The sequence below is a fragment of the Lissotriton vulgaris genome, chromosome 7 (genome assembly GCF_964263255.1).
Source record: "Lissotriton vulgaris chromosome 7, aLisVul1.2, whole genome shotgun sequence".
NCBI classification, from domain to species: domain Eukaryota; kingdom Metazoa; phylum Chordata; class Amphibia; order Caudata; family Salamandridae; genus Lissotriton; species Lissotriton vulgaris.
The window spans coordinates 1,036,570,340-1,036,594,298 of record NC_141695.1 but is presented as its reverse complement, the minus strand read 5'-3'; the positions used below and the strand labels follow the sequence as shown (position 1 = coordinate 1,036,594,298).

Here is a 23,959-nt window from a genome sequence, read left to right as displayed (position 1 = left end):
GGAACTCTCTAATTATTATATGCAAAGGTGAAGCAATTAGCTGATGAACAATTTGCACCTGGTTCTGAGTTCAAGGCTTCTGAGTGAGGTTTAACAGGGTGATTATCCATGCTATATCTAGTTCTAAGTTGTGGAAAATGGAAATGTGAACTATTTGCCATCCTGATTTGTTGTAAGTAAAACACTTGCATCAGGGCAGTTTGTGCATGATTTGAAATTCCACCTTAGGGTCACATTGAATTGTATATCTGAAAGTGGATTAGCAGCCCTATTGTATCTAGGGTCCTATTTATCTTTCTGATATAGGTCATACGCTCTAAGAAACTGAATTCCCATTCACTGTTGCTTGCTCTAATCCAGTCTTTCTTTAGGCTAGACTTGGATTTTGCAGTCTCTTTTAATGAAACAAGTTCTTCTGGTTAGAGATTCCTTATAGGATAGTATAGGGATAACATTTAATTTGACACATTTCAATACCCGTTGCTGTAACCCATGAAGTTAAGTAACCTGTGGGCTGGGTTACTAATGTAACCTATTTGTTGAACCTAAACTTGACTTAGTAACAAGACCCTTCTCATCTTGTTACCCACTGCTCCTTTTGCAAAGATAATACCTTGCACATGTGTTATGTAGTCAATGTCTAATACTTCTTAAGCAAATATATAATTGGGCTGGTTAAATACCCTCCAGGGCACTTTAGACACAAATGTGTGGGGTATAAAGCAGTGATGGTTTAATGAAGATTACACAACGTAAAATATTGTAAGAACACTGTATCATGTTCTGATGTATTTCTTCGACTGAGCCGTTAAATAAAAAGCTGAGAGTATGTTACACCTCACGTTTGGAGTGGGAAGAGAAGACGATCAGCAAATGAGAGGATACCGTTTAGTGTAATGTAACCATTGACCCTTTTGTGGTTAAATACCTTGTCAAAATGGATGTCCTTGAATGAACTCAGATAAAACTCTGGAGCGTACCAATCGAAAAATTACTTTACTATGCTCTGAGCTTCTTCACAAATATCCTACGTGATGTCCATGTGTGAGAAAAGAGCCATCTATCCTTAGTGCAAAATATACAGCTTGTGAGATGTTCCTACTGATGACTATGCACCTGTGTGACATATTGATTTACTCTCAGTTCCTAGGGTTCAATCTAATGTCTAGCCTAAAGATTCCGCTAAGGCCCTACAACAATTCAGAGCTCTATAGCTCTACTTGTCTCCTCTGCCCTCAATATATTTGTCACACAAGCACCCTTGCCATCTGTGTTGCAATCCCATAAAACACTGCTGTACTCTAGTACTCCCATGCCCTTCCTCCCTATTTGAAAGGTTTTTGGGCTGGTCCTTTTGAAGCCAGGGTGATTTGAAAAAACATTGGTCCGTATCTGGACTGACACTGAAAGCAAATAATTTGGGAACTAATTTAGTCTAGAATAACCATAAGCAGATGATACAAATTTAAGCATTCTACCTGTCCTTTTTTTGTCCTTCCTCTTTCTGTCCTAGCCACTGTAAAAGTTCCATTTGTGACTCTGTTACTAGGTTTTCATCTTGTAAGTCAGTCACATATATAAATACATTAAGTTCTGTTGTTTGTTTATTGATCCAAGTCAAGTTCTCAGGTTACAGCTCTTCCATGCCTAATTCCATGTTTTCAATGTTGATCTTTTTTTGAGGGGAGATTTAGTTTATGGCCCTTAAATTTGGACCTTCATTAGAATTGAGTTAAAGGCACTATGCAGAAATGTGATGTACTGTATTTATTCAGCAGTTTTGTTTTTGGTCATCCATTCTATGCCTACTTAATTTTACTTCAGGGCTCAATCCACATTAATGAGGCTGACAGCACCCGCCTGCTGTGTCACTCACCCCATAGGAGAAATTACTAGAGGGTGGGAGCACGAAGGCCCTATAGAAAGGGGACTCACTTAAGTAGACTTATGAGTGGGCAATCATAAAGGCTTATTTCACACAAAGACAGGTGAACAGCCTTGTCTCTAGAGATTTCTGTCTACTCAGAGTATTGTCCCACCACTTTATTGCCAAAGGAGCAAATAGTAACCAAAACATGGTTTTTCGTCTACTTTTTTTGTTTTCGCAATTTTCATCTCTGGAATCATTTGAGTGTCTAAGAATATGAGCAAAGAAGTTTGAATGCCTATTTGCAAAATATTCTTTACTGACTACAATTTAGGTTAGTTTTCTTTTCCATTAGTTTTGAATGCCTTAGTCACGTTCTATAGAAAGTGCTGAAGTAGACGTCCAATAATGAGGAATTGGGTAAATCACATCAAATATTGACATTCAAAGAACTTCTGTTTAAGGAAGAAAAGGTCTAAGATTGTTGGCCAAACCAATATATAAAATGAACTGGAGCTCTGTAAAATACTACTAGTAAGAGGCCACTGAAGGCAGTGAAGCAAATATTGCAAGGTCAGTGAAGGAATCCGGAAAGGCACCACTGCTCCTTGTTTCAGAGCAATGTCTTAGAACTAGGCCTGGGCAGTGAACGCAACTCCGTTGGCGGAGTTTGCAGAATTTTCTGAACTCTGCGCTGCGTGGAGCGTGCAGAGTTCAGAAAATTCCACCCCACGTAGTGCAGCGGAGTTTTTTCCCTGCTTGTGCTCGCGAGCAGTAAGTTTGCGAGCGCAAGATGCAGGTTAGGTAGAATTTCTACCCGAGTGGCAGAAAACCAGCGCGAACAGCAGTTTGCACAGCTCTCTGCCAATTGTGGAACTTTGCTGAGTTTTTTTGGCTCTTTGTCGCGTTCTGCATAGCAAAACTCCGCAAACTACACCCAGGCCTGCAAGTGCAAAGCTCTGCTGTGCGCAAACGTGTCTGTTCATGATATGGCCCCAAATCAGCAAACGTGCTGCTATAGGTTTCACAGTTGCTTCATTTGTCTCAGATATGCATGTCACATGAGAAGAACGAGCAGTAGACTTTACCACCTTTCTGGCAATTGTAACATAATGAGGAAGTAATGAGAACGAAATTATATCTGCTAGTTGAAAATCACACATAATGAAAAATGTATTGTAATAATGTCCACCCTATGCATGTAAATCAGCTACTTATTTCAATTCTAGACCCGGCAAGTGCTGGAAGAGCTGACTGAGCTACCTGTGATGGTAGAACTTGCCAGTGATTTCATGGACAGAAACACCCCTGTCTTCAGAGATGACGTCTGTTTTTTTATAAGTCAGTCAGGTGAGTAAATTTGCCTTTCTTGATTTTCCTGCAGTGTGAATGTCAAGCTAATGCCTATGAAAGAAGAAACAGCCAAAATAAATATTAACCAACTATTTGCCTACATATGTAGTAAGCCAACATCCTTGTAAAAGAGGGTTGAGCTCCATCAGTAACATTTATAAGGCCTACTCACTTCTGTTGAAAAATGTGTTAATGGAGTCAAATAAAACATTCTTGAAGACAAAATACAAAATAATGTTGAAAAACCTAGCACATTGAATGGGGGCAAAATTACCGATGTTGCTTAAGACCCGGTAGGGTCTTTTGCAGGATGTGCAGAAAAGTAAGACAGTGTACTTCTCAGTATTCCCAGTGTACTTACACTATTTTTGCCGTCTGCGAAACACTACGTGTAACATATATATTTAGTTAATACTTGACAAGTAAAATGTGACTACATTTTGAATATTCATATATAAAACATGACTAAAATATTTCAAAACTCTTTGCTCCATTTAAAGTAATGGTCTGTAAGTACTGTCAAATATTTGTACCTAACATATACACTTTATCACGGGTTACCTTGCACTTTAATAGAGATTTGATACTAGTCTTTTTCAACATTTCTTACACACTCCTAAATGCATTATGACTCGATTAACAGAGAAAAGGGGCACACAGATTATTGATGTTGTTAGGTTATTGCTTGCCCTTCAATAGTTTTAGAAATATTTGCAATGTATGAATAGAAAATTCCAGAATAGCGACCCTATTGCGGAGGACAATCTTCCCCTATTAGATGAAATGAACAAAAAAAGTGATGCTTGGATAGCTTGGATTAATCTCGGACACTGGTAATTACTCTGGGCTCCAATCAAGTCCATCATTTATTTGGCCCACAAGTCAAATGAAATCAGCCTTGGTCGTGCTCCCATGGAAGCTTGAGCTGCCAGGCTTGGTCCCCTTTGAATTGGAACACAACCAACTACAGAACAGGTTCAGCCTACTTGGGCCTCCTCATTAGAGACCAGCTGTAGTCCTGTGACACTGGGCCAAGGCCCCACACTTCACACAGAGGAGATGTTATTGTACTGATGCTTCATTGGTTTTCAAGCAGGCGAGAGCATATACGAGCAAAGGTTGCTCTTGATTCCCAAACCACAACCCCAATAGTGAGCAGAACATGCATAGACCAGCTGGTGAGTGGTAGGAGTATCAGGGCAGTTTTTTCATCTCCTTCAGATTTCTTAAATTCCTCTCATCCACGGGAAACTGCCCTGGGCAGCAAAAATCCAGCCCACAGCAGAGATCTAATCTGGCAGTTCAAGCTGGACTTCTCCTTTCGGAACAGGACCAAGACTCATTTGCATATAGCTGGTTCCTCTCTGATGTGGCATGGTGGGTAAAAAAACTCAATGAATGTATATGCCTGAATTAATACCAGTGTTGCTGTGATGATGTTAGTTGGCTGATTGGCTTTTCATATATCCACTTATATAAAGAGTTTTATAGTCAGAATAAACCAGCCTCAGAACTACTCACTGCCTTATGGAGTCAATATAACAATTTGAACTACACATGGATATTAGGAGCTAGTTTTATGCTTTTAATATAAATTTAATGAGAGCCGACTGGTGAGCATACAATGGGAAAACAGATAAAAACATATTGAAAATCACTGGATCACCTAAGGTACCAGGTTTTGTTCTTGAACCTCGATATGCAGTCCATAGAAATCTCATGCTTGCTCAAGCTTCTATATAGGATTGGGTACCCCTTTCTGATTTAAGAATATTGCAAGTCACTGAGGAGTTCTGTGACCATATAAAGCAACAAAGCTGAAGGCAGAGTTCCTTTATATTAGTACAGAACTCTGATGTAGCATTTTTTGTATGGCAGAGTGTATTTTTTTGTATGTAACCCATAGCCACGCAATTATTCCAACAAACCACTTAACTCCTTGTGTATGCTATAAGAAAGTGCTCTTTCAGGAAGATGCTCTTTTCTATGAAAGAAAGAGTGTGGTTTCAGACATGAAGAACAAAAGCCGAATCGGTAGCTCTAAATTAAACACACCAAAAAACATGTTGTCTACTGTTTAAAAAAAGATATTAGAAGCACCTTACTCTAAGTTAGATTTTTAAAAATGCTGTGGCTCAGAACGTGTAGAAACATGCAAAGAGAATCTATGTTTTCTGTTTTGACATCTCCTTTCTGCTAATCACTGTTCAGTTGAAAACAAATAAAATAGAACATATATATTTCATGGCCTGCATTTCTGCTTTACTGCAGGCCAGTGGCGTAGCAAGGGGGGTGGCTTCACAAGTTATTTCGGCGGCAGCCTCCTCCCCCAGCTCTTACCTGCAGCCATAAGGGGCGCCAAATGCAGGATTCGTTTGCCTGCACTCGGACCCCCCCTGCTCTTACGGCAGCAAAGGCCTAGCTACACCCCTGCTGCTGGCTCAGCAGCTGGCATTGTGATGTCGTAACTCAACTGTAATGACTTATTACAGTTGAGCAGCTGCTTCTTTAGGTCTCGTAGAGGGCAGCGCATTCGTTGCATCTACGAGGAATCAAGTAATCAGAATTACTACTGAAACTCCACCCATTGCATTTGTCTTGTGCTTGCCATTGGTGGAATCTGGCATCGCTGTTCTTATCTTGCTCACTGTTGGCTTGTGGTCCGTTACATCACTTCCTTTTTCTTTGGTTTCTGGAGGAAGCAGCATGGACCAACTACAGTTAACTTACGCTGCTGGCTGTTATCTTTAGGGCTCGCCTGCTGATGCGCTTCTGCCGCATAGCTGGCGAAGCTCTATTGTGGCTTATCCAGAGTTTAAACACCACTGGCGATTCCACTGGCGATTCCATGCAGTGCATGTGCTTTTTAGGTCATTGCGCAAGCCCTAAAAAGCGAGTGCACAATGCCACCAGCCGCCTGCCTGCCTGCCTCGCATTACCACATCAAAGGCAGCCCTCCCAGTACATTTCTCACCCCCTAATTATTCACGGCCGGCCGGCCGTACTTTCAGTTTCACGGCCGCCAGGCCGTGTCTCCTTTTATGCTTTTCTCTTCGTCTTTTTTCTGTCTCTGATTCAAAATTTCTCTGTGCCTTTCTGTTCTCCTCTCTCTGTCTGCTTTTTTTTTTCTTGCAGCCTCTCTCACTGTCCAGCTTTCTCTCTCAATGTCAGTGTAAGTCCATAATTGTGCGGTAAACACAGCAGTCACAGAATCTTCTAAATCCAATGACCCTCACCATTTTTCAATTACCAATTTATTAAAGGAGAGTTAAAAGAAGCTTAAACATTATATATAATTCCAATCAAATCCCAGTGCCAACTTCACTTTTTAGAAAACTGCTTTTTCAGACTATCTTTCCCAAACTTAATGTATACCATTTAAAATACACAATGGGTACCATGCGTACATAATATAGCCCTACATTGCCATCTTAGGGTTCCTGTGACATTTATAAACCACTCTGCCTCATCTCCTTGTGGTTCATGTTTTTACTAGAACCCCCTCATGGCAATATCGGGCCACATTACCCAGTTACATACTATGTTCTCTCTCTCTGATTTTCTCTTTCTTACCGCCTCTCTCACTGGCCAGCTTTCTCTCTCATCGTCTCGCTATCTTCCTCCCTCTCTTTGGCTCGTTTGTCTCTGATTTCTGCATTTCCCACCTCGACCATATATGTCTCTCTTTTCGAGCCCTGGACCTGTTTTTCAGCGCTCCTCTCTCGGTGCCTCTCTAAATCACTTCTCCAGCCTCAGTCCGTCTCTCTCTTCTCTGTGATTCTTCCCCCTCACTCTATTTCAGGTTTTCAGTCTTTCTCTCCATCTTTCTCTCTGGCTTCCGCTGTTCCCGTATTCTTCTCTCGTCGTCACTCTCTTTCCCTCACTCATTTTCATACCTGTCCATTTTATTTCCCTCTCTTCATCCTTTCCGCTTATCTCCACATTTCATTGTTTTCCTCTTTTCCTCCCTCTTTTCATTTTCCCTTCCAATTTTCCTCCTTCCTCTCCCAGTTCATCCTTACTGCTAACCCTTCACCCCAACTAATTCTCCTCCCACCTATTTTTGTTCTCATTATCACTTTCTCTCATACTTACTCATCTCTCACTCTCCTCACTACAGCACTGCCTCTCTGTCCCCCATCGTCTCTCCCACTCTCACTTTCTTTTCGCAGTCTCTTAAAATCTCTAATGCTCTTTTGCCTTCTCACTTCCTTCCCACACCCACGCACCTGTACTCTAATCTATTGAATTAGCTCCCCACACACTCTTTTTGTATCCCTCTCCTGTTTTCTCCTCACCCTCTGGCTTCTCTCTACCCCAGCCCCTCTCCCTCGCTCACTTTTAAAGTTCCCCGCAAGCCTTCTCTTTGGCTGCGGCCAGTGCCTCGCAGCACCCCTTCTCGGCGCTCTCTGGAGCCGCCGTCACACCGCTGTGCGACTCATGGCTGCCGGCGCAGCCTTATTACCCATTAGCCGCCTGGCGCAGTCATTCCTGCACTCATGGGCCACGTATAATTGTCCGTCTCGGATACAAATTGCCTCTCCCCGCAGGCCCATTCGCATAAATCCTGCAAGCTCGTCCAAACCTGCTCCAGAGTGCGCGAGCGCGGCGCACGCGCGCCGAGAGCCACTTAATGCTTCCTTCAATTAAGGCAGGGAAAAAAATAATAATCTCCCGGTTTTATGTCACAAAACATTAGCAAATGCAGAATCATTTGGGGGGAACGGAATGGGGGGTCTTTTGGCAGGGACGTTGTGTTACATCATGACGCCAGAATTCAGGCTCATGAAGTTCATAGAGGGTTAGTGCACGTTTAGGTGATTCTCCTCCCCCCGGTGTACTTTTTAAAAAAACTTGTTTAACTTGTTTCTTTGAGGTATGCTTCAGGCTTGAGTGTTGGCGCCCTTTTCACAGAGCGGCACGTAATCTTCCTGTACCACCCTCGATGCTACTCCCACAACACTGCTTGTTGCTCTTTAATGCTCGATCCAGACTCATTTGTGAGGTTACTTTAAGAGGCTGAATGGGAGCGTCGAGCTGCGTTAACCTGTGCCTCTCTGCGCGGCCTTCTCTGTAAATCTGTTGAAACACTGAGCGGTGGAATGCGTACATTTCTCTTCCATGTGGCAACACGATTATGTGATGAAACTCGTTTCAAGTGCATGGGCGCTGCGCTTTGTTTCAGCCCGGCACCCGCCTTCAAGTTAGGAAAAACAATTCTGAGCGTGGGCTCCAGGTCACGGACCTTATTCAGTGTGAATACTTTAGCTGCACTTTATTTTCAGCTTAATATGACATTTTGGTCCGTATGTGCGGCTTAACTACCTACATGTTTTTTAATCACATTGACCTTTAACATTTCTCCCCGTTTGGAGCCCTCCCTCTTAACACCAAAATCTACACTCCTCCCACCCCCACTTCCGGGTTAAGTAGAGTGCCCTTCATCATCGGCCGCCCGGGGTCAGCCTCTCCCGGATCACGTCTATTGCCGCAGGGGCCACGGTGATCAGCCCACCTCTCCCCCTCCCCTGCAGCAGCTGATCTACCACTGCAGTTCACACCGCTCTGCAGGTAAAGCCCTTTAATGCCTTTGTGCATTTAGAGGTGACTCATTGGTTATGCAGCATTTTCCATTGTTGAGAAAACCAGCCTGAATGCTGTCCTTTTGACCACCAAAAACCCACCCAATCACAACGATTAAGCTGTTAAAAACGCTGTTTGCGCTTTGAAGGTGCTCTCCAGCATGTTCAAGAACTATGGAATTCATAAAGAATATTAACACCAGAAGGATCACTTCTGACATTTGATTGGTTTTTGCACTTCACTTTACTCATCCAGTACGGCTGTTGGATAGATTTTTAGGTCTCGCCTATCCCACTCACCCTCACACCCCCTCACTCAACCGCACACACCATCATAACCCCCTCACACTCACACCCCCTCACAACCCTCTAACCCGCACACACCCTCACAACCCTCTCACCCTCACACCCCCTCCCACACCCTCACACACCCTCACCCTAACAAACCCTCACTCACACTCACCCTCAACCCTGCACCCTCACACCCCCTCACCCTCACTCACCCTCACCCTCAACCCCACACCCTCACACCCCCTCTCACACACCCTCACCCTCACACACCCTCACACCCCCTCACCCTCACTCACCCTCACCCTCACCCTCAACCCCACACCCTCACACCCCCTCTCACACCCCCTCACCCACCCTCACCCTCACTCACCCTCACCCTCACACCCCTCACCCCCCCTCACTCACCCTCACACCCCCTCACTCACCCTCACACCCCTCCCTCACCCTCACCCTCACACCCCTCAGCCTCACAACCCTCTCACCCTCACACCCCCTCACCCTCACAACCCTCTCACCCTCACACCCCTCACCCTCACCAGCATAGCATAACAAAACATAGCATAGCATAGCATAACAAAACACAGCATAGCATAGCATCGCATAGCATAGCATGAGAAAACACCGCATAGCATAACAAAAAAACATAGGATAGCAAAACATAGCATAGCATAACAAAACAAAGCATAGGATAGCAAAACAAAACATAGCATAACAAAACAAAACATAGCAAAGCAAAACACAAAATAGCATAGCATAACAAAACACAACAAAACATAGCATAACAAAACACAACAAAACATAGCATAACAAAGCATAGCATAACAAAACATAGCATAACAAAACATAGCAAAACAAAACATAGCAAAACAAAACAGCAAAACAAACATAGCAAAACAAAACAAAATATAGTATAGCATAACAAAACCCAACAAAACTTAGCATACATAACAAAACATAGCAAATGACAAAGCTATTAATTTAGCTATTTTAAAGAATAACACATAAATTTAAAAAACTTTGATTTTTAAGACCAACAGCTCAAACTTTCCTAATGCGAGCCCTATTGCATTTCAAATGCTTGTTTATTTAGGGACTAATTTTTTCCTTTGCACATCTGGCAGCTTCCTGCACTTACCCCTGTTTAATTTATTCAGACGAGGATCGAACCCTGTTTTCCTGCTCCAAAGTCAGCAGCATTACGTGTTGAGCCACCTCTTCACACCGTTTGTTGGATTTGGTTTCAGATGATACATTTGTCTTTCTCAACCGTTTTTGTTTTTATAGTATCTGTCTAGCCCTCCATGTGTATTATTTTTTTTATTAGACTCTCCCCACCCCTCCTCCGAGATCGATGTTTATTTTTTAATAATTAAATAATGCAGTCCACACCGAGGATCGAACCCTGTTCTCCAGCTCCAAAGTCATCAGCTACAGCAGCACACGCAGCCTGTCATCTGTTTGGGTCAGGTTACAAATGCTTTCACTTTCGTGGCCTAGCTGCAGCTCTTGTTTTGCAGGAGGCCGCCGCACCCCCCCGGAAGGGGGGGGGGGGGCTCAGGGGCCAGCGCCATAACCCGCGCCGTGCCCCCAGTGGGAAACCGGTTCTGGGCGCTTTAAAACGCCCAGAAGCCAAGGGGAGATTCACGCCTCGCGCCGCCCGCCAGGAGTCGGAGAGTGCCCAGTGGCGCCAGAAGGGTGCCAATGTTTGAACCCCCCAATCAGGGGGCTTCACCGGAGCACCAAGGTAAGAGGATGGCGAATATAAGTCGCCGCTCGCCCAGGTAGCTCTCAACTTCGTCGAGGAGCAGGGAGAGCGGCGCACCTGACGAACTTCTGCAGACCCACACCTAAGGAGCAGCAGTTTCGCAGGGCTGGGCGGTGGCAAGGGCATTTGCGGAAATTGGTACAATGGTTGGCTAAGGAAACACACCGGCGGGCGGTGTGTAGGAGGAGGGCAACTCACTTTTGGAGCCGCACGGCAGGGTGAGATGGCCGCACCAAGGAGGGGAGTAGCAAGAGGAGACGGCACTCGCGGCCCAGACCCGGACGGATGGCAGGGCGCAAAAGGTAGCGAGCTGAGGGCCTAACGCCAGAGAGAAAAGCTACCCTTCACTACACGCAGAAGGCGTGGGTGACCAACCAATGGTGAACCCAGAAATAACCAACAAAGAGGACCACCAAGGACTGACAAAAGGAGCTGGTTTTTGGGGTGCCATTTACGAACTGATGTGTAACACAAAGGTACGGGCCCAGAGTCGGCCCAAAGATGTTGTTCTATGTTTATGACATGTATGACTTATGACCAACATACGGCAGTTCACAAATGACAAATGTATAACCAGCATGTGTGTAACCCTAACAAAACTGCGGCCAACAACGACCACAACATGGACATGCATTGTTGGCAATCTTTACTGTAAGGAGGGTAGGCGGGCGGGGGTGTCAGAGATATGTTTCCACGGAATTTGCACGGTGCGAGGGTTATGGGAATAGCCTCTGATAGGTTTTTGCTGTTCCGTGCCGCAAAGGGTTGGGCGGTGAGGGGTAAGTGAAGAGCTGGCATAGGGGGGAGGCCGGCTGCCATCGCATGCTGATTAAAACATAAATGTTACCAGCTGTCAATGAGTTTCTATTTGAGCGGCCCAGGGCACACCAGGCTGCTTTCCGGCTGTCAGAGAACATAGATGTATGTATAACACACTATGCCAGGGCAGCTATTTGCTGACTTCCCTGGAACCAGATGTGAGTCTTTGTGCATAAAGTTTGGCGCGAAGAAAGAATCTCCTGCAACCTGTGGAAATCGTGAGGATGTAGCTCACACGCCGCGCCTTGCACATGGCGCTACCCTGCAAAGGCGTATTGCATCCATCTGCTAATCTTGGTGGCACGCAAGTGAATTATTGCCTAAAAAAGGTATTTACATTTTTAAAACAGCTAGATGGAAATCATGCTCAGCTGCTGGTCATATTTGTCTCTCTTTATTATCCGATCAACATGATTTATTGTCCGTAATTAGGATGCAGCGGAAGTGCGCGCCTCAGAAGTGTGAAGAGGAAATGGAGCCCACAATCTCAACCCCACTCCCTAACCACGCATGCTCCTCCCCCCTTCCTCCCCTTCCTGACATGCATTACCAACACCCTTGCGCTACAGATCAGACTGTAAAAGGGTGGCATTTATGTAAAAATATTTTTTTTTAATTAGTTTTACCTGATTTACAGTTATTATTATCAGTAAGGTTCTTTCAATAGCCAGCCAGAAGCTGAAAGAGGTCACGAGGGCAAGGGTCATCTACAAAAAGCAATTTTTTACATTTAATTTCAGGACAGGAAGAACGTTTGCTAAGTTCTGTTCGCTCTTATGTGATAGCCCTTGCCTGCTGGTTACGATGCTAGGCTCCCATTAGTGCCTAGAAGGGCGCACTGAAGCGCTTGCTCCTGGCCGCTTTGTTTCACTTCCCGCGCTTCGTATTGCAGCCAGCTTGCCGCGCGGATTCATCGCACGAGTCCAAGCATAATGGGCTGTACAATCTGACAAGTATTTCTAAACTTGCTTAATAAAATACATTGAACGCGTACTTTTCTTAATTAGGTCGCCATTTGGAATGGCGCAGAGAGGCTTCCTCCAGCAGCAAAAGGCAGGCTGCAAAAGAGCACGTTTGCAAAGAATACACATGCACAGCAGACATTTATTTATTCAGAATGGGAACAGAGAACAGACACAGAGCATGTTGTTATGTCATGTCCATAATAATGGCTTGCATTTTTGTAAAAGTCTAGAAGTTTATACGTTTTATTAAACATTCATATACACTAAATTTTTCCTCTTACATAAAAAAGATTACAAAATATTAACAGTTAAATAAACACACCTTTTAATTTCCCCGAGTGTGACGTCCACATGCTTTCTAGGTTACGGATCTTACTCCAGACCCGCTCAGTCACTGCCTGTAGACCAGTGTTCTTCAATCTGTGGGGCGCGCCCCCCTGGGGGGGCGCGACACCTTCCCAGGGGGGGCGCGCACTCCACGCTGACCTTTGTTCCCTGCTTTCCCTGTCTTCTTGGAGGACTCCGGTATTTGAAAGGGGGAGGGAGGGGAGATCGATGGCATCTTTTGTGTTGCTAAGTCTCCCAGGAGGGGGTTAATTTGTAGGTGACATGCTCGAGCTGCAGTGGGAGGCAAGCGTAGCTAGGGGGGTGGGGGTGGGGGGAGGCGGTCCGCCCCGGGCGGCACAATTTTAGAGACCACCGAGGAGGCTGCCCAAGAGTACAAGGTATGTGTGAGGCACTGATGGGATCGCAGCTTTCACTACAAACTGTACTGCTTGACTGTCTGTGCCCAGGAGAACAAGGTACGTGTGAGGTGCTTCTGGGAACACAGTTCTTTTACTGGGAATAATTACAACCTGGGGTACAGGGAATGTGCGAGATAATGCTGGGTAAGTAATTGTTATACTGTAGCTCCTTATCTATCCATAGCTGCCAAGGCGTCAGAATGCTGTGTGTGACATTTTCATAATTTCAGTGTTATTTCGAGAGACATATCAATAAATACGAGTGACACTTTCTCACAGACCACACCTCACCCTGTGACGATCTGTGAAAGGATGGGTTTAGGAAGCATGCGAAAGGCGCCACAGACCAAGCTATTACGTCAGTCTGTGGCGTCAATTTAGGCTTGAGTTATTGTGTTTACGGCCATCCCAGGACGGGCTCTTTCATACTTAGTGGCAGCTTGCATATTTGAGAATTCATCCGATACTGCACTGCGAGCTGCCTGAACACCATAAATAACGGAGGCAAATAAATGTGGGAGCTGCGTCACATAAAGAAACGGAACATACAGCGGGACAGACAGTGCAAGAATCACAGCACATTGAGGGGAGTTCAGTTTCACTTATGAAGCAGGAAAGGCACTGGAAACATTATCATACAAGTAGGAATGCGCCTCACTAAGTAGAACAGGTTTGTCTGAGGTGAGAAATGTCCAAACCTGCATTCTGGACGTCTTGGTTTAGTGAAGTTTATCAGGCTTGAAACCGTTTTTCATCTTTATATCGCGCCACACAAAAAGCTGTACATTTTGGAAATATTAATAAAGGTGTGATGAAAAGACTGTGGAACTGGAAAGCCTAGTTAGGGTCATGGGGTCAGCTTAATTAACATTCTGTGATTCTGGGCTAATCACTTAGTCAACCCTGCCTAAAAAAAACAACACAAATGTGCTTGTGTAACATAACTGGCGCTCATGTAAAAAGCCATAAAACCCCTTTGGGTCAAGCTCCTACTAAATAAAAGTTAAAAACTGTAAAAAAAGAAATCCTGATGTTTCTGAGGTAACGTTAAGTTTTCAGGGAAGATGACCGGATAAGCAGCTCCTTCAAAAAAACTCCACAAATAAGCTGGAGAAAAAAGTCAAAATCTATTCCTTTCTAACTGCTGTGCTGTCTTCTCGGCAGCACAAATGGGGTCAGTACAAAACAACCTTCTGTTACAACTACAGATGGTTCTTTTATCTCATTTGCAGATCAAATGTGCTTAATGTTGTGGCAGTAGACATTGCTAGATGTAATCAGCAGGGAGAATAAAACAGGCACTAACAACGCCACTTAGTGTAGATTTTTATTAATGAAATTGTTGGTTACTCAATGGGTGATGTTTGGTGTATGAGAGTGTGAATGGGTGAGTAACTGAATGTGGGGGTTGACTGTGTGGGTAGGTAAATTTGACGACTGGTTGTATGAATTGGTTGGATAACCATAGGAAGCTTGATACGGATGGGTGAATATGAGTGAGTAAGTGAATGATGTAAGGTGGGAGAAAGTGAAATAATTGTTGGATGTGGGTAGATAGGTAGGGGAATGGTCTTAAGTGAGTAGTTGAGTGAGTAACCGGGTGGATGACTGTGAGAATGATAAGGTGGATAGACAAAAGCTTGTTAAAACACCATGAGTTGACTGAAATTCAACCTACTGTCTTCAATAACCTATTTTAATGACTGAAAATATAACAGTGAGTGGGAATTGCAATGTGAATTAGGTGAATGAGTGGAAGGGTAGTTAGATGAGAATGTATGATTGAGTGAGTGAACAAGTGTGAGTGGGTGAACAGTAGAATGGGCGTGTGTAGCCTTTGACCGTGTCATGTATGCGCATGTAACTTGCATGATTGAGGTAACTATTAGTGGCAATACTACGTGTCTCTCGGACATCTTTCCAGTGCTTGCCGTCCTTTCCCTGGCTCATAAAAACAAAGCTGGTCCGAACAGGGGCCCCAAAAATCCTTAAAACGTCCCTGAAAGTTTTTTTTTAAATTACACAGACAGCCACACAAAATACCAGTCAGTCATGTGTTGTTTAAACAGCTTGCAAGTTGCTAAATATAGTTATAAATAAGAAGTATGTATTCATTTGTATATGTTAACGAGCTCTCGGTCCCCCCTTCTTTTTGTTGATTCATTTGTAATGTGACTTTTCTATCTTTGTTCACTTTTATTATCAGTCATGGATCATTCATGCAGCTCTAGAAAACAAAAGTTCTTTCTATTTATGTTTGCTGTTCAAAGTATGCACAGACAAGTGCTGAAAATACATCTTTAGGTGACTGATTATTTTTATACCATCTGTGACATCAAAATAATGAGCTGGCAACCCTAATCATAAGAATGGAAGTTTGTTGAGGGATCAGCACATTATTTATTTGCTCCACCCTGATCCCTGTTTACTGCCATAATAGCAATAGTTTAACACATTGAAACCCTACGCTGCCGTCAATAACATGCTGAGTTACTTTAAGTGTCTAGGAATGCACCCTGCATTCAGACCACTCACTCCTCATTCTCGCCCTTCACTTTCACTCTCACCCAGCACTCACACTGACCCCGATGCACTCACACCATTCACCCACTTACCCTCCACTCAGTGATCACTCTGCACTCACAGTGATCACAATGCGCTCACACTGATCACCATGCACTCACACTATTCACCCACTCACCTTCTCACCTTGCACTCACACTGATCACTATGTTTTCACACCGTTCACCCCCTTACCCTCCACTCACAGTGATCACTCTGCACTCACAAAGAACTTGCGCTGTTCACCCTGTACCTCACCCTGCAGTCACACGAGCACACTACTCAACCTGCACTCGTGACACTTCACTCACCTGTCACCCTCTCTGTTCAATCTGCAATCTCACTCGAATAAGCCCACCATTAACCATACATTCATTCGTCCCTCTCTGCACTAACATGCGCACCCAAATTCATATGGTCGCCTCACTCACCCCTGTACACAAGTATGGGCATGTCGTGCCCCATTAAGGTTTTCATCCTAAATTACAAAAGGAGACCTCTAAATGCACTACAATCCAGCCTTCCAGGGGCCCCTTGATAGAGACAGTTCTGTTTTTTCCCTGATGGACTGGAATAATTCCTAAACAAATTCTTGTAAATACCGTTTTGTTTAATTTCTTTTTAATGTAATTGATGTGAGGGAGTCTATTACTATTTGTAAAGAAATGTTTGCTTCATGCTACAACCATAAAAAACCTATTGTATTGAATGTTATTCGCTGAATATGCCCGGAATGTGCGCCTGGCAGTCGAGTCCAGAAATTTCTGTCAGGTGGTGGGGGGGGGCCCAACATCTAAAAAAATTCAGCTGGGGGGGCTCAACCTACAAAAGTTTGAAGACCTCTGCTGTAGACTAACAACTGCAACCACTTAAAAAAGTGAGATCGGTGCTTACACAGCAATACAAACACAACACATACACTCCCTAACACATGGTTAAAAAACATGGTCATTTACAACGCAATTCACAACGCCAATAGCTCTAACTTAAGCTAATGCGAGACCTATTGCATTTCCAATGCTTTTTTTTCTTCACTAAAGGATATCCTTTTCTGGTTTTAGGGTGGTAACGAGGCAACTTGTGTCACACGGAAATTACGCCTGCCCCTCCCTTTTTGCTTCGCAATTCCCCTGATTCAACTGTTAGTTTATTCTCATATTCACCCCGCTGTTGCAAAAAAACAAAAAAAAACACTAACACGTTACAGTGAAGAATATGAAGAAATGTATAAAAGGGTTGCTGCTTGCATAACAATTTTAGGAAGCGCTTAAGACCTGGCGGGGCTGCAAAGCACTATATAAATGTCATGTCACTGTACTGCAAATCAGACTGCTTTACTCTTTAGGAACATCTCCTTCACAGGTGGTGCTGTGGCGTAGTTGGTTAAGGCGCCCGTCTAGTCAACTTGAGATCCTGAGTTCGAATCTCATCAGTGCTTTGGGTTTTTAATATCTATGGAAGAAAAGTCTAATTTTAATGAACTAGGTAGGGTGACCCGCAGTGTTGATAGTTATGTAAAACATGAAGGGGTACTTGTGAGATGATACTTGTACTGAGACAAGTGACAGCCCTCTTACTTCTTCACAAACTCTAGAAATGTGTGGAGGCGCGAGCTCCAGAGCAGTGACTCAGTGAGGCAGGAGGTCAGTCTAAGGTCATTGCTTATAGGGTTGGCTGGTGTGGGACAACAGGTTTAATGGGGAAATTCAGGCCTGGAGTTTCGCAGTGAGGAAGAGAAGGCTGAAATGCATGAATGATATATTCTCCCTTCAAGTGGACGAATAAATAGACCCGACTTTGGGAGGGGTAGCTCCTTGTCCTAAAGTATTTGCAGCCTTCTTCAGAACTAGTAACCCCCAACTGAGTGTGAGCCACTGTCTGAAGGGGAGTATTGTGTGCAGCTGGGAAGGTTTCATCTGCATTATTTCAAAGGGGTCTGGATGTCTCTTAGCTCTGATATGCTTTGCTATGGGGGTTTATACTGCATGTTGAAGGCAACTCTGACTACAAGGGTTCGGGTGAATATAAAATAACATGTACTCCAAAAATAAGAGTCTGTAAGTAGCAGAGAAAATGACACGGGGAATCCCCCTCACACCTGCAATTGAGACAAAGCAGGGTGCACATATACACTTTATCCGAAAGATTTCTAGAATCGATCCCAAGTCTACATTTTCACTGAGAAACGTGCCAAGGCTTAGGTGGCATTTTGAAAGGAAGGCACAGACAACCCATTGGAAGTGACTGCATTCATTGTTCACAGTTTTGGCTGACCAAGATAAAGTTAAAAAACCTCTCTTCGAGTGACAAGTCTCTTCATGTCTAGCATGAAAGATGGGTACATCCTGGTGTTGATGGTGAAGGGGAAACTGTGTGCACTACAGCCATAAAGCTGGAAAAAACTGATTGGTGAAAAAGTTAGGACCAGTTCTAGACACTGGAAATTATTCAATCACATTCAGGCGCACATTTCGTTAGCTAGTCTATAACATTGCAGGCAAGGACCAACCATGTGCAATTCAGACCGTGCCACAGCAGGGATCAACTATATTTGACTCAGCATACTACCTAACCAAAAGGCAAAGTTCAGCCCAAACTGCCTGGACACTTTCCCACTGAATGTGTCTACGTTTGATAGCTATTTTGTGACACTTGTAACTGCTTGTGCTCATGTGCTTGCATGTATGTAGTGCACCGTCTGCCATTATTATGTACCTATAGCTCGCCGTCTGTTAGATGGCACCTTGGCACTCCCTTCCGGGGCTTCCTTTGCAGTATGTCTTATTTAGTCTATTAGCACTATTTTCATTAATGTGTTTCTCCTTCTGCAGGCACAATATTCTTTCATGCAACATTCAGCGTGCCATGCGCTCTTTCACTTTCTAAGCTGCACAGGATAATAGCGTCCGGTTCTTTGAATAGGTCTCGCATTTACAAGAGTTTGAGCTATTGGCATTGTACATGACAATTAATTGTATTCATGTGTTAATTATCAAAACATATAAATAAAGGCATTGTCATTTACAAAGCCAACAGCTTAAACTCTCGCAAATGTGAGACCTACTGCATTGCAAATGCTTCTTTTATTATCACTTTTAACTAGAGGCATCACAAGTGTAATACGGAAATTAGAGCCAGGGAGATAGCAAGTTTCCATGAATTGTCCTATTGTTTCACTGTTTGCCTCTGGAATTTCCAAAGTTATCCACTGGCATTATCTCAAAAACATGCTTTGAGAGGATGTCAGAGAGCACAATTCTACTAACAAATATTTAACTCTTCTTTCAGCTTTATTGTTTTGAATGTATCTAGCTTACGCCCCTTTGCCTCCCTTCATATGTTTTTTCTGGCAAATTTACTTCTAGAAGTGGACCCTAGGCCTCACCAATAAACAATGCATTGGTTACAAACCCCCTCTTGTGGTGGGTTCACCAGTCATGTGTGCTATAACATATCTCTATTTCACTGATCTGAGGTGCCGTATTGTGTACCTTCTAGAGATCCTCTGGCATAAAAACTCTAGACCTGCTTTTGGTGACCTTTTATCCATGATGCATTTTACACTTTTATTTTATGGAAATATTAATTAAATTCGATGGTTGATTTGTACAACAGGCGAAACTGCAGATTCTCTTATGGCTCTTCGGTACTGCAAGGACCGGGGCGCTTTGACGTGCGGTGTAACAAACACGGTGGGAAGTTCAATATCAAGAGAAACAGACTGTGGAGTACATATCAATGCAGGCCCGGAGATTGGTGTGGCAAGCACAAAGGTGTGTAAAACAATTAGAAATGCTAATAACGACAATTAATTAATTAGTATTGGCGTCATAGTAGTGAAAGTTTGCACCAGTGCAAAAAAAAGTCTAATCCATTTACACAGGTCTTTGTGTATTGTCTCATATGCAGTAGAAAACAGTGTTTGCATTAACACAAAACACCAACTATACAGGTTGCATGTGATTTGTCTTTGTTTTTATAATAAGAAATGACAAAATATTGTTATCCGCATTTAGAGTGTGAAAAAGAGGAACAGGATTAGGCAAAATCAGTTAACTTTATTTGTGTTTTACAATTTCCTTGCCCCATTCCATGTCACACAATCAGAAACATTGTTTAAAAAGCTTTGCCTGAATTTTTGGTCCCAGTCTAAAGTCTCCTTTAATATGTTTACCTATTTCCGGAGACCTACATATTTTTTACAACGTGAATAATTGAAACAAGTAATTATTTAGTATATCTAGTGAGGATCCCATTAGCCTTATCATTACAGACGTGTATTCATCTTTAATGTTATGAAATGTTACTACAGAGCTGGTATATCTTTGTGGTAAATGTGTGTATACTTGCCCATTGTTGGCTGTCTGTTTAGTGAATTACCCTAGAGATACTGTCAGAGATCCTCGACGAGGTACCAGAATGTCAACTTTTAAATAAGGATTTACAACAATTTCCAATACAAGATATTGACATGCAGTGAAATACTGCTTGCAGAATATGTAAAGGCAAGTAGATATGATGTTAGAATAGTACATTTTCCCTCTCCTACTATGTCGATATTGTGCACGTCGACATCTTTCTATCTACTTTGTTGCAGGCTGATGTATTTTTATTCGACATTTTGACATACAGCCCCATTACTCAGAAGACCTATCATTGCTAGAGGTGCCTAGAATAGGGCATGTTCCAGCCATGAATGTCAAACGGTACTACATAGGGGAATCTTCAAAATTCAGCCTTGCAGGGATGTAGCTGTGTTTCAAATGTGTATGTATGTGTGTGCATATGTGTGTGTGCACACACATGTGTGTGTGCGCGTGTATATAATAGTGTCCATCTCCAAACAGGTGTCACATCATAGTCATTTTGTAGAGTGATATCGATAGGGCAGTCAGTCATGCTTTAGAACTTCTACAGATTGCAGCTCACTGATAAACTCGAATCGAACTTTCATGTTTTTCATTGTGATTTCTTTTAGGCATACACTAGTCAGTTCGTCGCTTTAGTGCTTTTTGGGCTGATGATGTCCGAGGACCGCATTTCGTTGCAGAAAAGAAGACAGGAGATTATAAATGGCTTGAAGTCTTTGCCAGGTATGTTACAGACTCATCCATGCATTGTTCAAAAAACGTAAATTGCACAGTGGACATGTATCAAGGCTTGCTCATGCGATACTAGCACGAGGTGTACAATAATTAACTGCAGCCTATAGACTCTATAAGTATGCATTGGTAATTAGTGCCTAACATACAGGCAAATCTATAGATACAGTAAAATGTCACTCGTTTACATTCATCTTCACATTGTACGTGTTTATTTTAAATATCATACCTCAAACTCATCAGAAGGTGCTTCCTTTCTCCCATCGCATCCGAATCATAGTGGATGGCGGTGACATCACATGCCTTTGGTTCACTGATGATAAGTCAAGATGTCACATTGTGTGTAATTTTGAACCCTGATATCAACACAAGAAGTGACGTAATTTAGACCTTCGCTCTGAGCAAATCTTTGAAAATGCATAGAAAGGAGCCACAAAAGGAGTGGAAAATGGAAATTTGCATCAAACTTTCACATCTTCTCAAAGGCAGGCATTGAAGTGCAAGGGGGCTGTAAGTGGTGTATGTGTGAGCCATGACATCTTCCAGTGCTATAAGTTACTGTGCCAGAAGGGTTATGTGTCCTTTTAAACAATGAAGGCTATTTTCCCTGTTAGCCTTTGATACCACATGAATGTATGAAAACAAGGAGTGTCCCTGGATTAGTTTTTTTTTGTGACAAAGGCACCATATATATTTCAACCCCTTTCTGTTGTTCTAGACCACTGATTTTACATAAAAGTGACGTTAATTTTTCGATGTACTAGCATCCTAAAGGGCAGATTTAGTAATGTTTGCTACAACGCAATGCAAGACAACTTTGCTCGCATCTTGTCTACTGAGATATGCGCATTCCTGCTCCCCCTCTGAGCAAGTACACTTGTGGCTGCCAAGCGCCAACGCAGGCACCTTTGCACCATGGTGCAAGGGGGCCTGCATTACAGTCAGGAACACCTTCCTGCACAAAAACAATCCTCTGAGCCTGTTTCCTTTTTCCAAGTGTGCTGCACTGGGAAAGTGTGCCTCGGCATTCCCTGGTTTACTAGTATTAGTAAATCTGGAAGTGCCGTAAAAACCATGGGTGGATGCATGGAAACACCCAAACTCCACCTTTGCAATGCCTTCCCAGGGCAGAGTAATCCAAGGCAGCGACTTGCACTGTGTTGTGTTATTCCAAATTTACTATGCCATCCAGAGCCGTGCAAGGTGGCTCTGTGCAGCTCTGTGTGGCATTGTAAATTTCACTTAAGGACTTGTAACACAAGGACAATGCAAGCTCTTCATCAATCTGCCCTGCATCAGTTGTACATGCATCTCTGTTGAAAAGTCATTCTTAGAGGATTTTGCACCTGTCAATGTATTCCTCATCATACCTGAAATGCACAATGATACCTATCTATCAAATAGGTTTGAACACCTCAAAACAAAAATGTTTATTTTGTTGTAATGTATCACTTTATGTCATAAATGAATTTGTAAACAAATTATGTAAACAAAGCTTTATTGACATACATGCATACACTTACTATCCACAAATCCCAATCTTGCAAAAGTTAATTGATTGGATCTGTGAAGTTTCTTAACCGTTTTAAATGGTGTATTAATGGCAATTAATACCTAGCTCCCTCCGTGATCCCAAGTAACTCCTCCGTTAAAATGCAGTTCTATAAGTCCAATTTTTATTACATAAAAGCTGCTCGTTTACCATTTCTCTTAGTTGTGTTATATAATTAACTAAGTTGCTATGCTATGACACTATCAAATGTAGCTCCCTTTTAACAATTCAGACCCAATTACATAAATGTTCAATTAATTTCTCAGATTTTTTTGCAATAAGATAAAGCAAATATGTGTTTCATGAAAGCTCACTCTTTTAAGAATTTATATGGAATCCCTAATTATCATTAAGACTAATGTTTTGGTACTTGTTGCTTGTTATGATATATTTATATTGATTCACACACACGCTCATTTCTACTCACACATATTGACATCTTGCTATGCCGTGACTTCCTTCCCGTCAGCGATATTCTAATGGTGTGGTGCCAACAGTGACAAAGGCATCAATGACGTGCCTTGCAATCATATAACACATATTTTGTCTTTATCTTAAAGAGATGATCAAAGAAGTTCTTGGTCTGGACGAGAAGATCAATGACTTGGCCCATGAACTCTACAAACAGCGCTCTCTGCTTGTGATGGGTCGGGGATACCACTATGCCACATGCTTGGAAGGTGCCTTGGTAAGACTTTGATTTTGCTATGTTTTACTGTTTTTTTTTATAAATCCTTTATTGTTTATTGCTTTATTGATGTTCACTTCTGAATGCCTCAAATAGAACATGCAGCCTAGCTACATCGATCATAGCTACACATGATTATGAGACATAAAGATAAGTTTTCATGCAGTAGAAACTATGGGAGTTGCAGCACTCCCAATAAGGTAAATCCCCTCCTAAAACATGTGGCACTATGTGGTGCTGTACTTTTTAGTGGTAAATGACAGCACAAGCATGGTGTTTCACCTTTAGAACGAGGTAATTAGCTTCGGAATCAATGCTTCTAAACTTCCTATGTTTTTCCCAAATCCTGACCTCTTTTCCCTGCACACATTTTCGCCTCGTTTTTCTTGGTGACGTGTGTGCACGTACTAATATCTTGAGTGCATAGTACTCTTACAACTTAGAATGCTGATTCAATTGTGAACACATTTATGGCTGAATTAGGATTGCGGTAAATCCCCAATGAGAATCTTAAGGTTGAAAAGGCCAACTCATTTAGGCTTTGAAAATATGTGAGACTTCAGATCATTATTTATAAGATGTGTATTCTGTAAACAATCCTAAATGCCTTCAGGGAATTGCTACCAAAATACCAATTTTTGTTAGCAGGTGTATTTCCTTTGTGTTT

The 23,959-nt window shown here is 42.8% G+C and overlaps 1 protein-coding gene across 2 annotated transcripts in view; it reads left to right on the top strand.

The window, feature by feature from the left end:
* The window catches only part of GFPT2 (glutamine--fructose-6-phosphate transaminase 2), a 112,901-nt gene that overhangs the window by 81,734 nt on the left and 7,208 nt on the right, over window positions 1-23,959 (top strand). For both annotated transcript variants that reach the window (XM_086931468.1, XM_086931467.1), the window contains 4 exons: window positions 3,097-3,217; window positions 19,566-19,723; window positions 20,929-21,043; window positions 23,165-23,292. In XM_086931468.1, the coding sequence (XP_086787594.1) occupies window positions 3,097-3,217; window positions 19,566-19,723; window positions 20,929-21,043; window positions 23,165-23,292 (522 nt within the window). The remainder of the gene's footprint in view (window positions 1-3,096; window positions 3,218-19,565; window positions 19,724-20,928; window positions 21,044-23,164; window positions 23,293-23,959) is intronic.